General features: G+C 36.4%; 1 protein-coding gene across 5 annotated transcripts in view; it reads left to right on the forward strand.

Annotated features, from left to right (window-relative positions):
• AMN1 (antagonist of mitotic exit network 1 homolog) overlaps positions 1-17,139 on the forward strand; it is a 90,783-nt gene that overhangs the window by 32,495 nt on the left and 41,149 nt on the right. For all 5 annotated transcript variants that reach the window (XR_013487433.1, XM_020975789.1, XM_020975791.1 and 2 more), the window contains one exon: positions 7,128-7,239. Coding sequence is in view for 4 of the 5 variants with exons in the window: in XM_020975789.1 (XP_020831448.1) it covers positions 7,128-7,239 (112 nt within the window). In the remaining variant the exon portion in view is untranslated. The remainder of the gene's footprint in view (positions 1-7,127; positions 7,240-17,139) is intronic.

Here is a 17,139-nt window from a genome sequence, read left to right on the forward strand (position 1 = left end):
AACTCCTTGAGAAGACTATCTACAATAAATGCCTCCACTTTTCTTCTCACTGTCAACGTTTGCAGTATGGCTTCCAACTTCCTCATTTAACTGAAACTGCCTTCTTCATAGTTACTAATGATCTCTTTATGGCCAGATCTAATAACCTTTCTCAATCTTAATCCTTCTTGACCTCTCTGCAGCTTTTAACACTGTTGATTACCTTTTTCTTGAAATTCTCTTCTCTCTAGGTTTTGATGACACTGCTGTCTCCTGGTTCTTCTGCCCATCTGACTATTATAATTTCTTAGTCATCTTTGCTAGATCTTTCATCCAGGTTGTGCCTGTTAACAGTGGGTGTCTCCCAAGGCTCTGTCCTGGGCCTTCTACTTTTCTTCCTCTATGGTATTTCATTTGGTGATTTCATTGGCTCCCATGATTTCAAATTTTACCTCTGTGCAGATGATTCTCAGATATGTTTATCTTATCATAACTTATCTTCTGGCCTTCAGTCTTGCACCTCCAACTGCCTAATGAACATCTTGAACTGGGAGTCTTATAGATATATCTTAAACTTGATGTGTTCAAAATTGAACTTTCCTCTCAAACCTTTTCCTTTTCCTAACTTCTCTATTACTGTCTTGCAACTGATATGTCACTCTCTCTCCCTCTCTCTCTCACACACACACACCCAATATCTGATTTTTTGCCAAGTTCTATTGATTCTGCCATCTAAATGTCTCTTCTATGTGCATCCTTCTGTCCTCTAACACTGCTACCACCCTGGTATGTTCCCTCATCACATCGTGCCTGTAATATTTTAAAAGCCTTCTGGTTGGTCTATTCCTGCCTTATCTCTCCCCACTCTAGTCCATTCCCCACTCAGCTGTCAAATTGATCTTAATAAAGCTCAGATCTGACCATGTCACTCCTTCTACCCCATCCCCTCTATTCATTCTACTCCAGTAGCTTCCTCGTGTGTCTAGGATCAAGTATAAAATCTTGTTTGGCTTAAAAGCTTTAAAGAAGAGCTTTAAAAAGCTCTTCATTACCAAACCCCTTCTCACTTTTCCAGTCATCTTAACACCTTAGTCCCTTCCAGACACAATCCAGGGATATTGACCTCCTTGTGTTACTTACACAAGACAATTCGTCACCCAAAACAGTGCATTTTCACTGGTTACCCCTGACACCTGCAATTCTCTCCCTGTTAGTGTCTGTCTCCTGGTTTCCTTGGCTTCAAGTTTCAATTAAAATCTTACCTTCTGCAAGATTTTTTTCCTGATTACCCTTAATGCCTTTACTCTGAGATTGTCTCTAGTTTATCCTGTATATAGCTTGTTTGCACATACATTATTGTTTGCATTTTGTCTCCCCTATTACATTGTGTGCTTCTTTAGGAACAGGGCTTATTTTTGCCTTATCCCCAGTGCTTAGCATAATGCTAAGTGTGGGGAAAACTTTGTTGTTTGGAAAACCTTATTATATATTATTTGAACTTGACCTTGTGTGGCTAGATATTGTTTAACCCAAAGCTTACATGTAGGTTATGCTTGCCTCAGTGACCCTCCAAGGGAGGTGGAGATTACTGCAAGGAATGCTTGGACCCTACTCAGGTCTTATTTTGGGTCTACTGAAAAATTTGGGTTTTGGGTCTACTCAAATAGTTTGTGTTTTGGCTTTGCCCAAATTTTATTGAATGTTTATACCTATTTATGTACATCTCAAGCAACCTGTCAAAATAGCCCTTTTTGGAAATTGCCTACATACAGGCCTCTCAGCTCGTACCTTTGTTTGAATTCTATGTAATGTAAAACTCACAAAAGCTGAGAGGTGCAGTCAGCCACACATTTTCTGGCTCTATCCCCTGAGAAAAATCAAGTTAGTTCTGTATCATTTTTGCAATTGATCCTATTTTGTATTTTGTACAACAACTTAAATCTTTTTCCCTGTCTTTCAGTGAAGAAGCTCATGAGTTAAAAAGTTCAGTCTTCTTCTCTCAGATGCAAAAAGTTCAGTTATCTTATTGTCACTTTTAATTAAAGGAAAACTTTAAGTAACTACAAAAAGCAAATCACTTTTAATTGAAGAAAACTCTGAGCTAAGTTTAAAAGTTCAGTGCTCTCATAAAACACTTTAATTCAAAGGGAATTGTTATCTCAGCACTACCTGCAAATCACGTCATGTCAAGGAAACTTGTTATACTCTATACCATTAACTATACTGGCTCAATTCCAGGACATTTGTTGTTATCTCTGTCAGCCAGCATGGTGACATTCTAGGAATTATATTATCCCTAGCTGTATTTGTAGAGTTAGAGGAAATTTGTTATCTTCCATTAGTTATTTCTGTAAGATCCAGATGGACAATATCAATAACATTGTCAAGATAGAAGGAGGAGTTTTTACTAGCCCACATTCCAGTCTTTCAACCAATTGTATTATCCCTGCCTCCATGATGCTGTCAGTCTTTTAGCCTCTCATATTATTTTCCCCGCCTGTCAACTTCTGTGCTTTGTTCTATGCTTATAAAAAAGGGGCTACTTCTCTTCCTCGAGGTCTTCGGGCTCACAGAAGAAGCCATTGATCCTCTTTATTTGTAAATTCATGCTTTACTAACAAATTGATAATGCTTGATTCCACTTTTCTTTATTTGATTTTACTTGTGGTGCCCCTCTGACTTAATAAAATTCTTTCTAAAAAAAACCTTTTTAGGTTTTGGGTTTATTCTGACCAACATGTCACATGTGAAGATATGAATTGCAGTAGTTGGCAACTGATTGGTTATGTAGGAGACCAGAGAGTGAAGAGTCTAGGATAATGCCAAGATTACAACCTGAGACACTGGAGAAGGATGATGCCTTTAGCAGAAATAAGGTGGTTCTAGGTGAAAGATAATGAATTTAGTTTTGTGTTAAGATATTTTTGAGACATTGATTTTGAAGTGTCCAGAAGGCAATGTATTATATAGGACTTAAGTTCAGAGAAGAGATGGTCTGGATATGTACATCTGGAAGTAATCTGAATAGAGATGATAGTTAAACCCCTGGAAGCTGATAAGGTAACCAAGAGAGTACAGAGAAGAGCATCTAGGACAGGACCTTAGGAAACATCCATAGTTAGGAAGCATGATATAGAGTAAAAGAGACTGAAAGGGAGCAGTCAATACAAAAAAAAGAAAACTACCCTGTGATTATGATGAAATACTATTGTACTATAAGAAGTGATGAGCAGGATGCTCTCAGAAAAACCTAGGAAGACTTGCATGGGCTGATGCAAAGTGAAATGTATTCTGTACAAGTAACAGCAATATTGTAAGATGATCAGCTGTGAATGAAACACTTAGCTATTCCCAGCAATACAATGATCCAAGATAACTCTGAAGGACTTATGATGAAAAATGCTATCTATCCCCAGAGAAAAAACTGGTGGTGTCGAATATAGATTGAAGCATACTTTTTCAAACTTTATTTTTCTTAAAATTTTTTTGTCCATGTTTTCTTTCACCACATGACTATTATAAATATGTTTTGCATGACTATACATGTATAACCTATATTGAATTACTTGCCTTCTCAATGTAGGGGGTGGTGGGGAGGGAGGGAGGAAAGGAGGGAATTTGGAACTCTTAAGTTTTAAAAACGAGTGTTAAAAATTGTTTTTACATGTAACTGGGGAAAAATAAAATATCAAACAAATAAACAAAAGAGAAAAAATAGACAAAAAAGGATAAAGTTAGAAAAAAAATTTAAACACCAGATAAAATGGGTGTTTACGTATACATAATAAAATGAAAAAAGAGGATTGTCCATAAAACTGCTAATCTCTATTATGTGCAGCTTGCTTTTAAAAGTAATGTATATAAATTCAACATACAACTTTCAAGCTATCTTGTCTGATTCTTTCTTGTCTTCCTTTGTTCTTTTCTATTTAAAAAAAACCTCTTTAGTTGACCTTTTTTCTTTCTTCCTTCTTCCTTCACTCCTTTCTTTCTTTCCTCCTGTCCCTCCTCCCCCTCCTTCCCTCTGTCCTTCCTTTCTTTCTTTCTTCTTCCTTTCCCTATCTCTGTTCCATATTGCCTTCCTACCCTCTACTGCCTTTGGAAAAAAAGAAAAAAAATTATATGAAATAGGCATAATCAGGCAAAACAAATTCCCACATTGGTTGTGCCTGAACATATATTCCTTATTTTACATCTTGAATCAAGTCACTTCTTTATCAGTAGCTGGGTATCATGCTTCATCCTCAGTCCTTTGTAATTTTTGTTGGTCATTGCATTAATCAGAGGTCTTAAACCTTTCAGAGTTGTTTTTTCTCCATAATCTTGTTATTGTATAAATTGTTCTCCTGGTTCTGTTCATTTCACTCAGTATTGGTTCAGTTCATTTAACTTCTCTCAATTCATTTGTGTCCTATAAAATAGTGAAATAGGTTGGAATAAATGGTGTTTGAAAACTTTTGTAGGTCACTTACCTCTGTAGTTCATCTATCTTATATGACCTTGGAGATTAGTCATGGACAGAATCTCAATTACCTTATTTAACTGCTTAATTAACTATAATTTGAACATTCTAGTTATAGTTATTTTGCATTTGTTCTAGAGTCTCTGGATCAATTTTGTTTTATTATCCTTCTACCCAGGAAGAATTTAAATTCTTGTGCCTGAATATAGTGTTAGAAAATTAAAAACAAAAGCTTGGGTATCTGGGGTCACAGGGAATATTAGCTGGCTGCATGATATATGTTATATATTAAAATTAAGTTTATTCAAGCCAACAGTGCTTTTATTTTGACAACTAAATTTTATAATATCAAAGTCTCACTATCATCACAGTTTGGTATTATGGGTAATCTGTCTAGGTCAGTGTCATGTCAAATCTCTAATGGTTGGCTTTGGGTTATTTGGAACAAATAAGTGTCAATCATTAAACATTTACTAAGCACCTGCTAGACTAGTGTGGCCCTTTGACTGAATCCAAACTTCACAGATCAAATCCCCTTAATAAAAGGATTTGTTCTATAAAACTTGGACTCACATCAAAAGGCTGCACCCAAGAACCTAGAAGGCCACATGTGGCCTCGAGGCCACAGGTTCCTTGCCCCTGTGCTAGATATTAGGCACCATGCCAAGTTCTGGGATTATAAAGAAAGGTAGTCCCTGTTCTCAAGGAGCTCACAATCTAATGGGGGAGACAACTTGCAAACAATTATGTACAAACAAGGTATATACAAGATAAACAGGAAATAATCAACAGAGGGAAGGCACTAGAGAATTAAAGGGAGTTTGGAAGAGGCTTCCTATAGAAAGTCGAGTTGTAGCTGTATTTGAAGCCAGACAATCCAGGAGGTGAAGATAAGAGACAGCATTCCATGCATGAAAGAAAGCCAGTGAAAATGCCCAGAGTCGGGAGATGGAATGTCTTGTTCCTAGAACAGCAAGGAGGCCTGTGGCACTGCATTTCTTAATATGTATGGTGGAATGGTGGTGTTAACAAGTCGTAAGAAGACTGGAAAGGTATAGAGGAGGTAAGCTAGATAATGAAGAGCTTTGAATGCCAGAGGATTTTATATTTAATTCTAGGGGTGATAGGAAGCCACTAACGTTTATTGAGTTAAGGGGGTTTGACGTGATTGCACCTTTGCTCTAAGAAAATCACTTTAGTGACTGATTAGAGGATGAACTGGAGTGGGAAGAGAGTCTTAGCAGGCAGACTAACCAGAAGGCTATTATAGCAGTTGAGTCATGAGGAGATAAGGACCTGTACCAGAGTGGTGGCAATCTCAAAAAAGAAAAAGAGCATGTTCAAGAGATATTGCAAAGGTAAAATGAACTGGCCTTAACAAAAGATTAGGTATAGGAGTGGTGAGAGAGTGAAGAGTCAAGGATGACACCTAGGTAGTATGAAATATTAATTATCAATCCATTATTTACTCTTAATCATATCTATTGTTTTGCTCTTATAAATCCTAATAAATTAAAGAAGTATGTATAAGACCCTGTGCAGACTGACAGGGTATGGGCTCCAGTTAGCTTCCCTGATTAGCCAACTTCTTGTTTTTGCTCTTGCAGAGCTTGTCTGCTGACAAGCTAACATTTATCTATAACATTCATATTAATGGGTATCTAACTGTTTTGATGATTTCTGCTTTGTAATGTAGTTTGAGGGGCAGTTAGCTGGCACAATGGATAGAGTGCCAGGCCTAGAGTCAGGAAAACCTGAATTCAAATCCAGCCTCAGACACTTACTAGCTGTGTGACCCTGGGAATGTCACTTTGCTGTTTTTGCCTCGGTTTCCTCATCTACAAAATGAGCTGGAGAAGGAAATGGCAAAGTACTTCAATATCTGCTAAGAAGACCCCAGATAGGGTCATGAAGAGTCAAACATGACTGAAACAACTAAACAATAACAACAAATATAGTTTGAAATCTAGTACTGCTCAGTTCCCTTCTCCCCCCCCCTTTTTTTTTCATTTTTCCATTGAGATTCTTTTTCCTCCTCAGGATGAATTTCATGTTGTATTTTTTTCTAGTTCAATAAAATAATCCTTTGGTAGTTTAATTCGTATAGTGCTGAAGATGTACAAATATGCCCTTTATGGCACATCTAGTTATCAATAACTGAATATATCTTAATCATTTTGTCCCCTTTTTTCATTTAAAAAGGTTATATATACATAGGTATATTATCTTCTTTGTGCCCAGTATCTTATTTGTTTATGAATTACTGGTAATGAAAGAGTATATAATTAGATTATATTTGTATGCTTTAAAAACCATTTTTGAATAAAGTCGATAATGGATTTAAACACTTATTGCTGACTACATATTTCATTGGGATTAAGTTCATTAGTCTATATATACACATATAGGAAGAATTACCTAAAGTGATTGTGCTATATTTGTGTTTACTTATAGTCTTAACTTGTATTAAATAAAAAATAGAAGTAAAACAAAAAAGTGCTATTGTGCCTTAGCTTTTCTTAAATTTTTAAATTTTTATTTTTTTACCTTAGCTTTTATGAAGGAATTTTCACACACACACACACACACACACACACACACACACACAGACAGACAAATTACTATATTGGATTCTACTTCATTTTACTAATTTTGTTATTGTTCTTAATGTTTTTGTTCCATATAGGAAATTCACATGGGGCATTGTGTAAATCTGACTGATGGTGCTGTGGAAGCTGTTCTTACTTGTTGCCCTCAAATACACATTTTACTCTTTCATGAATGCCCTCTGATAACAGGTTAGTTTGCTATTATATGAATGCTTCTTTATGTTGACTTCCAGGAATGATTAATTTCCATTTTTCAAGTTTTGTAATAAATTTTTGTCAAGTTTACATGTAATATTAGTCTGCCTGCCACAAGTCTCTTTCCACTGTATTGTAATGCAAGAGATAGGCTAGGTAATGAAGAGCTTTGAATGCCAGAGGATTCTATATTTAATTCTGGAGGTGATAGGAAGCCACTAAAATTTATTGAGTTGAGGGGGTTTGACATGATTGTGCCTTTGCTCTAAGAAAATCACTTTAGTGACTGATTAGAGGATGGACTGGAGTGGGAAGAGAGTCTTAGCAGGCAGACTAACCAGAAGGCTATTATAGCAGTTGAGTCATGAGGAGATGAGGACCTGTACCAGAGTGGTGGCAATCTCAAAAAAGAAAAGGAGCATGTTCAAGATATATTGCAAAGGTAAAATGAACTGGCCTTAACAATAGTTTAGATACAGGAGTGGTGAGAGAATGAAGAGTCAAGGATGACACCTAGGTAGTGTGAAATATTAATCAATCATCAATCCATTATTTACTCTTAATCACATCTATTGTTTTGCTCTTATAAATCCTAATAAATTAAAGAAGTATGTATAAGACCCTGTGCAGACTGACAGGGTGTTGGCTCCAGTTAGCTTCCCTGATTAGCCACCTTCTTGCTTGTGCTCTTGCAGAGTTCAGCTGACAAGCTAAGTTGCTCATTTCTATTAAAAGTGTTGCTGTAGATTACAAATTGTTAACAGTTAAAACTAAGTTAAACTGAGGCACAAAGTTCCAAGCATGAAAATTTATTATTAGCAAAGTATATTATCAATAAATAGGATCTCAGCTTCCTCAGCAAAGCTAAGACACCATATGAGAACAGCTGTCTTTTATAGTTTTGGGAAGTACAGAACAAAGAACAGGACTTTGTAGGTGGGGAACAAGTTGTGATTGGTTAAAAGAGCTTGACATCATGAATTGCAAAATCAATGAAATTGGTTATAGTGCTAAGGCATACGGGACGATATAATTGGTTAGGAATTGGGAATGAGGGGCTAGCAACAACCCTCTCCTTCCCTCCTGTGATTAAGAAATAGTCATTTTTTGAGTCCACTTGCAAGGTTACAGATAGTGGAACAGACTTCTTTGGATAACAAGCCAGACATCCTCGACTCAAGAAGAGAACAGTGATTGACAAGAGAACTAGATTTCTAAACTTAACTCATTAAAGGCCAGCTGGATTCTGAACTAAGTTTATCGATAAAGAACCATGACTTAGGCAGTTACAGGACAAAATCAATTAACTATAAATAGGAGCAATTAAAAAAAAGGACACATAATCAATCTGATCATTTCAAAAGCATAGTTACTCTACTATAAGCCATCCCTTGGCTCACTTCTTAAACAGTCCTAATCACTGAATCACTTGCCTCAGTGAAAGAAAGAACTTGGAAAGACCTTAGCTTAAAAAGGCCAAGGTCTCCTACTACATCCTGGGCCATACTCAGTTGTCCTGATCTATATCTGGCCACTGGATCCAGATGGCTCTTGAGGAGAAAGTGAGGCTGGTGACTTTGTACGGCCCTCCCTCATTCAAATCCAATTCAATTGCAAGTCATGGCATCATCTTCTTGGTATCATGGTCCTCTTCAAGAATGAAGGACAAACCACACAACCACAACTCTACTATCACTTATAGTAATGCCCACAGTTTGAGTGTTGCTAACCTGTTAAAGTTCCATATTCACAGATGTAAGTTCCCTAATTTTGTCACTAATGCTTACACAAGACAGATTTCCATGATGATGGTAGTGGAAGCTTTTGTAATACCCCAGTCTGAAAGCATAAATGTCTGTGTTAATCAATATCCTTTTCCTCAATTTGTGATGATCAGTGTTCCTCATCTACTGTTTTTTTTTCCTTTTCTAATTCCTCATTTATGCCTACAAAAAATGCTCTGTAAGCTCATAATGAGGTCCTTGTACTAACTAAGGTGGTCTTGAACTTACTTAACCGGCAAAATTGCTAATAAATTGATTGTGCTTGTAACTCTTTAACTCAGTTTGTCTTAACAGTAGGGAGTCTGGGTGGGTGGGAAGATAGCAGTGCCATTGACAATAATAGGGAAGGTCAAAAGTGGGGAAGATTTTGGGGAATGATAATAAATTCAGTTTTGGACATATTGATTTTCAGATGCCCACAGAGCATCAAGTTTCAGATATCTAATAGGTAGTTGTAGGTATGAGACTGAAGGTCATCAGAGAGAAAGTACTTCTGTGGCTGTATAGAGATGAAGAGTCTGATACACATAAAAGATCAAGAAAAACTTAGATTCATCTTAATTTCATCTTATTTGTCTACAATTAGGATAACAAAGCAAAAACAACTGTAGAAATTATCTGCAGTTTTATTAGGTCTGATCTTAGGGGATATATTTACCAAAAAATCCAGGCAATTCATGAGACAGAACTTTTTTGTACAAATTGAATATTTATTCATTCAACAAGCATTCATTAAGCACCTTCCATCTGGATAACACTTTTGAGAAACCTAAGAGAAAGGGACCAAGAAATCTAGAATCCAGGTGAGGTTTACAATATAATAAAATGCAGAGCATAGTCTGTAAAATGTAACAGTAACTAGAACAGTAACTAGAAGATCTGCAAGTCTACTCTTTATTTAGTACTTTATTTTTCCCTAGGTACATGGAAAAACAATTATTAACATTCATTTTTAAAACTCTGAGTTCCAAATTTTTCCCTTCCTCTCTCCTCACTTCCCCACATTGAGACGGCAAATAATTCAAGTTATGCATGTACAGTCATGTAAAACATATCCATAATAGTCATGTTGTGAAAGAAAACATGGACCAAAGAAACTCAAGAAAAATGAAGAAAGTTTTTAAAAGTATGCTTCAATCTGTATTCAGACACCATCAGTTCTTTTTCTGGGGATGGATAGTATTTTTCATTATAAGTCCTTCATAGTTGTCTTGGATTGCTGCATTGCTGAGAATAGCTAAGTCATTCACAGCATATCTTACAATATTGCTGCTACTTTGTATGCAGTTCAGTTCACTTTGCATCAGCCCATGCAAGTCTTTCCAGGTTTCTCTGAGAGCATCCTGCTCATCATTTCTTATCACACAATAGCATTCCATCATAATCACATACCACAACTTGTTCAGACATTCCCCAATTGATGGGCATCCCTTCAATTTCTAATTTTTTGCCACCAGAAAAGAGTTGCTATAAATATTTTTGTACATATAGGTCCTTTTACTTTTTGTTTTTTGTCTCTTTTGGGATACAAACCTAGTAGTGGTATTGCTAGGTCAAAGGGTATGTATGGTTTTATAGCCCTTTGAGCATAGCTCCAAATTCCTCTACAGAATGGTTGAATCAGTTTATACTCCACCAACAGCGCATACATAATGTGTCATTTTTCCCACATCCCCTCCAACATCTATCATTTACCTTTTCTGTCCTATTAGCCAATCTAATAGGTATGAGGCAGTACCTCAGAATTGTTTTAATTTGCCTTTCTCCAAACAATACTGAGTTAGAGCATTTTTTCATATGGCTATAGATAGTTTTGATGACTTCATCTGAAAACTGATCATATTTTTTGATTTATCAGTTGAGGAATGGCTCTTATTTTTATAAATTTGACTCAGTTTTCTATTATGTTTGAGAAAAGAGGCCTTTATCAGAGAAACTTGTTTTAATTTTTTTCCACAGTTACTATTCCTAACTGTATTTCCCTCTATCCTTTTCCCTCCCCCATTTATTCTATTCTTTTTCTCCTTTTACCCTGTCCCTCAAGTGTTTTGCTTCTGACCACCAGCCCCAATCTGCCCTCCTATTTATTACCCCCACTTCTCTTGTCTCTTTCCCCTACTACTTTCCTGTAGGGTAAGATAGACTTCTATACCCAACTGAGTGTGTATGTTATTCCTTCTTTGAGCCAATTCTGATGAGAATAAGGTTCACTCACTCCCCCTCTCCTCCCACCTCTTCCTCTCCATTGTAAAAGCTTCTTGTTGCCTCTTTTATGTGAGATAATTTACTCCATTCTACCTCTCGCTTTCTCTTTCTCCCAGTACATTCCTTTTTCACATCTTAATTTTATTTTTGACATATCATACCTTCATATTCAACTCACATCTGTGCCCTCTGTCTATATATACTCCTTCTAACTACCCTAATAATGAGAAAGGTCTTATGAGTTACAAATATCATCTTCCCATGTAGGAATATAAACAGTTTAATGATTTCCCTTTCCTGTTTGCCTTTTTATGCTTCTCTTGAGTCTTGTATTTGAAAGTCAAATTTTCTATTCAGCTCTGGTCTTCTCATTAAGAATGTTTGAAAGTCCTCTATCTCATTGAATGTCTATTTTTTTCCCCTGAAGAATTCTACTTAGTTTTGCTGGGTGGGTAATTCTTGGTTGTAATCCTAGCTCCTTTGCCCTCCAGAATATCATATTCCAAGCCTTCTGATCCTTTAATGTAGAAGCTGCTACATTGTTATCCTGGTTGTGTTTCCACCATACTTGAATTGTTTCTTTTTGGCTGTTTGCAACATTTTCTCCTTGACCTAGGAACTCTGGAATTTGGCTATAATATTCCTGGTAGTTTTCATTTTGGGATCTCTTTCAGGAAGTGGTTGGTAGATTCTTTCACTTTTTATTTTACCCTCTGGTCCTGGAATATCAGGGCAGTTTTCCTTGATAATTTCTTGAAAGATGATGTCTAGGCTCTTTTTTTTTTTATCATGGCTTTCAGGAAGTCCAATAATTTTTAAATTATCTCTCCTGGATCTATTTTCCAGCTCAGTTGTTTTTCCAATGAGATATTTCACATTTTCTTCTTTTTTTTAAAATTCTTTTGGTTTTGTTTTTATTGTTTCTCATAAAGTCATTAGCTTCCATGTGCTCCATTCTAATTTTTAAGGAATTATTTTCTTCAGTGAGCTTTTTGACCTCCTTTTCTATTTGGCCACTTCTGCTTTTTAAAGCATTCTTCTCCTCATTGGCTTTTTGGACCTCTTTCACCATTTGGCCTAGTCAACAAGACATTTTAAGGTATTATTTTCATCAGTATTTTTTTGTGTCTCCTTTACCAAACAGTTGATTTGTTTTTATTAATTTTCTTGCATCACTCTCATTTCTCTTCCCAATTTTTCTTCTACTTCTCTTACTTGATTTTCAAAATCCTTTTTTCAGCTCTTCTATGGCTTGAGACCAATTCATATTTTTCTTTGAGGCTTTGGCTGTAGGAACTGTGACTTTGTTATCTTCTTCTGAGTGTGTATGTTGATCTTCCTTGTCACCATAGTAACTTTCTGTGGTCAGAATGTTTGTCTGCTGTTTGCTTATTTTCTCAGCCCGTTACTTGACTTTTAACTCTTTGTTAAAGTAGGGCTCTGCTTCCAGGGTAGAAGGCACACTGTCTCAAGTTTCCAGGATTTTGTGCAGCTATTTTCAGAGATACTTCTAGGGACCTGGAAGTTTTCAGTTCTACCAAGATTATATGATCTAAGGAGAGGTATATACTACTCTCCTGATTTGTGCTCTAGTCTGAGTGACCACAAGCACTCTTTTCTGTCCTGGGACTGTGGGGAGGTTCCCCTCTCCACTGTCATCACAAGCTCTGCTACGCTAGTGCTCCTCTACTCTGGGACTGACACTTAGTACTGTGACCTGGATCTGAGTATAGGCAAAGCAACAGAGTCCTGCCTCAGTACTAGCAAAAAGACCCCTGTAATATCCTTCTGACCCCTTTACTGTCTGTGCACTGAGAGCTCCGGAAGCAGCCACTGCCGCTGCTAATGCTGTCACTCTCAATGTCTGCTCCTATTTTGCTGTGTTCAGGGCTGTGCTAGCAGGGCCTACACTGGACTGAGTTCCACTCTCAGCTGGATGTGATAGACCTCTCCTGCCAGCCTTCTAAGTTGTCTTTGATGTCTGTGGGCAAAGAGATCTGAAAACCACTACTGCTGCTAGTGATTCAGTCACTCTGAGTTCTGCTCCTAATATGCTGGGGCCCAGAATGCACTGGCTCGGCCTACACTGGACTGTGCTCCTCTGTCACCTTGGTGCAATAAGCTTTTCCTGCCAAGCTCCCAAGTTGTCTTGGGCTGGAATTTTGTTTCACTCTATCTTTTTGTTGGTTCTGCTGCTCTAGAATTTGTTTACAAACCAAATAATTTTTTAAAGGTATTTGGAGGAGTTTGGTGGAGAGCTCAGGCAAATCCCTGTCTTTACTCTGCCATCTTGGCTCTGCCCAACAAAACTTGAGTTTTAAGCCAGGTCATCAGGCTCCTGCCCAGTGTGAATCTACTCTGTAAGAATGTGTTTCAGGATAATTTGACTACATTCTGGCTAAACCTCAGTTTTTGTTCCTTATGAAAGATATGTCAATCTTGGCTAATTTCTCAGTCGTGCCTATTTTTGAAAAAAATTGAAATGCAAAAAAATTTTAAATTATTTTAGTTGTGCTTGATTGAATAAGACAATGGACTCTTTTTTTTTCTTCTCAAATGGTGGATAAAAATGTAACAACGACAATTTATGCGTAGGTCAATTCAACACAGAACTTATTGTTATTCTGCCAAAGCTTTTCCTCCTACAAGCTTCTCTAATTCTTTTAAAGGCACCATATTTCTCCTCATAACTTAGGTTTATAACCTTGGAGTTATCTTTGACTTTTCCCTTTGTATAATCTCTTCAGCTTCATATGTAAGCTCTTCCACAATTTGGCTCTAAACTCCATTTATAGCCTTGTTTTACATTATTGTCCTTTACACATTCTGCATTCTAACCTAGCCAAATGGAAAACTATCTATTTCTTGGACTTGATATTCAATTTCCCACCTATGCATTTCCACAAGCTCAATGACATTTTCCCTACACATGTACATATGTTGTTAGTGCTCCCTTCCTTCCTCAATGTATTTTGTACTATGCCTATAGCCCCCCAGTAGATGATATTGAATTGTAATAGAATCCTTTAGGGCAAGGATTGTGTTGGTCTTATTGTTTGAACCTTACTCTCATCAGATTTGGATCAAAGAGGAAATAACATACACATTCAATTGGGTATAGAAATTATCTTACTCTGTAAGGGAAGTAGGAGGAGAAAGAGGAAAGGAAAGGAAGGGGGTAGTTGATAGAAGGGAGGGCAGGGTGCTGATAGAAGGGAGGGCAGATTGAGTGAGGTGATGGTCAGCAGCAAAACATTGGTGAGGAGGGACAGGGTGAAAGGAAAGAGAAAAGTATAAATGAGGAAATAGGATGGAAGAAAATACACAGGTAGTAATCACAACGTTGAATGTGAGTGGGATGAACTTTCCCATAAATGGAAACAGCAGAGCGGATTAAAAATCAGAATCCTACAAAATGTTGTTTACCAGAAACACATTTGAAGTAGAGAGATACATACAGAGTAAAGGTAAAAGGCTGGAGCCAAATATATTATGCTTCAGCTGTAGTTAAAAAAAAAAAGAAGAAGAAGAAGGGGTAGTGATCCTGATCTCAAAGCAAAAGCAAAAATAGATCTAATTAAAAGACATAGGGAAGGAAACTACATCTTGCTAAAAGGTACCATAGAAAATGAAGTAATATCAGTACTAAACATATGTGCACCAAGTAGTATAGCATCCAAATTCCTAGAAAAGAAGTTAAGTGAGTAACAGGAAGATATAGACAGCAAAACTATACTAGTGGGGGACCTCAACCTCCCCCTCTTAGAGCTAGATAAATCTATCCACAAAATAAACAAGAAGGAAGTTAAGGAGATTAATAGAATTTTAGAAAAGTTAGATATGATAGACTTCTGCAGAAAATTGAATGGGGATAGAAAAGATACATGTTTTTCTCAGCAGTATATGGCACCTACACACACACACACACACACACACAAATGACCATATATTAGGACATAAAAACCTCACAATCAAATGCAGAAAGGCAGAAATATTTAAATGCATCCTTTTCAGATCATGATGCAATAAAAAAAAAGTTACATTTAATAAAGTGCCATGGAAAGAGACTAAAAATTAATTGGAAACTAAAATAATCTAATCCTAAATAATGAGTGAGTCAAATAACAAATCATAGAAACAATAATTTCATCAAAAAGAATGACAATAATGAGGAAACGTACCAAAGTTTATGGGATGCAGTCAAAACAGTTCTTAAGGGAAATGTTTTTAAATTTTTAAATTTATTTATTTTTAGTTTTCAACATTCATTTCCATAAGCTTTTGAGTTTTAAAATTTCTCTCTCTCCCTTCTTTTCCTCCTCCCTCCCCAAGACAGCATGCAATCTGATATAGGCTCTACATTCATATTAAACATATTTTCACATTAGTCATGTTGTAAAGAAGAATTAGAGCCAATAAGAGGAACCATGAGAAAGAAGAAACAAAACAATAAAAATAACAAAAAAAGAGCAAATAATATGCTTCGATCTGTATTCAGACTCCATAGTTCTTTCTCTAGATTTGGATGGCATTTTTCATCATAAGTCTTTTGGAGTTTTCTTAGATGCTTGCATTGCTGAGAAAAGCCAAGTCTGTGAAGTTAGTGATCACACATTGTGGATGTTACAGTGCACAATGTTTTCCTGGTTCTGTTCACTTCACTCAGCAACAGTTCATGTAAGTCTTTCCAGGTTTTTCTGAAGTTCACCTGCTCTTCATTTCTTATATTACAATAGTATGCCATTTCATTCATATACCACAACTTGTTTAGCCATTCCCCAGTTGATGGGCATCACCTCAGTTTCCAATTTTTGACCACCACAAACAGAGCTGCTATAAATATTTTTGTACATGTGGGTCCTTTTCCCATTTTTATGATCTCTGTGGGATACAGACCCAGTAGTGGTATTGCTGGATCCAAAAGTATGCAGTTTTATACCCTTTTGGGCATAGTTCCAAATTGCTCTCCAGAATGGTTAGATCAGTTCACAACTCCACCAACAATGCATTAGTGTTCTAATTTTCCTACATCTTCTCCAATATTTATCATTTTCATGTTTTGACATGTTAGCCAATCTGATAGGTTTGATGTGGTACCTCAGAGTTGTTTTGAGCTGCATTTCTGTAATCAATAGTGATTTAGAACATTTTTCATGAGCTGCATTTCTCTAATCAGTAGTGATTTAGAACATTATACATAGCTTTAATTTCTTCATCTGAAAACCACCTGTTCTTATCCTTTGACCATTTATCAATTGGGGAATGACTTGTATTCTTATAAATTTGACTCAGTTCTCTATATGTTTGAGAAATGAAGCCCTAATCAGGACACTGGCTATAAAAATTGTTTCCCAGCTTTCTGCTTCCCTTCTAATCTTGGTTGCATTGGCTTTGTTAGTGCAAAAACTTTTCAATTTAATTTAATCAAAATGATCCATTTTGTATTTTATAATGTGCGCTTTCTCTTGTTTGGTCTTAAATTCTTTCCTTCTCCATAGATCTGACAGGCAAATGATTCCTTGCTACCCTAATTTGCTTATGGTATCAGTCTTTATGTGTAAATCATGTACCCATTTTGACTTTATCTTGGTATAAAGTGTAAGATGTTGGTCTATGCCTAGTTTCTGCTATACTATTTTCCAGTTTTCCGAGCATTTTTTGTCAGGTAGTGAGTTCTTATCCCAGAAGCTGGAGTCTTTGGATTTGTCAAACAGTAGATTACTATAGTCATTGACTATTGTGTCTTGTGTACCTAACCTATTCCACTGAACTACCCTCTATTTCTTAGCCAGTACCAAGTAGTTTTGATGATTGCTGTTTTATAATACAATTTAAGATCTGATACGGCTAGGCCACTTTCCTTTTATATTATGAACCTTTTGTTCTTCCACATGAATTTTGTTAT

Source organism: Phascolarctos cinereus, unplaced genomic scaffold, assembly GCF_003287225.1.
Source record: "Phascolarctos cinereus isolate Bilbo 61053 unplaced genomic scaffold, phaCin_HiC Scaffold_1;HRSCAF=81, whole genome shotgun sequence".
Taxonomy (NCBI): domain Eukaryota; kingdom Metazoa; phylum Chordata; class Mammalia; order Diprotodontia; family Phascolarctidae; genus Phascolarctos; species Phascolarctos cinereus.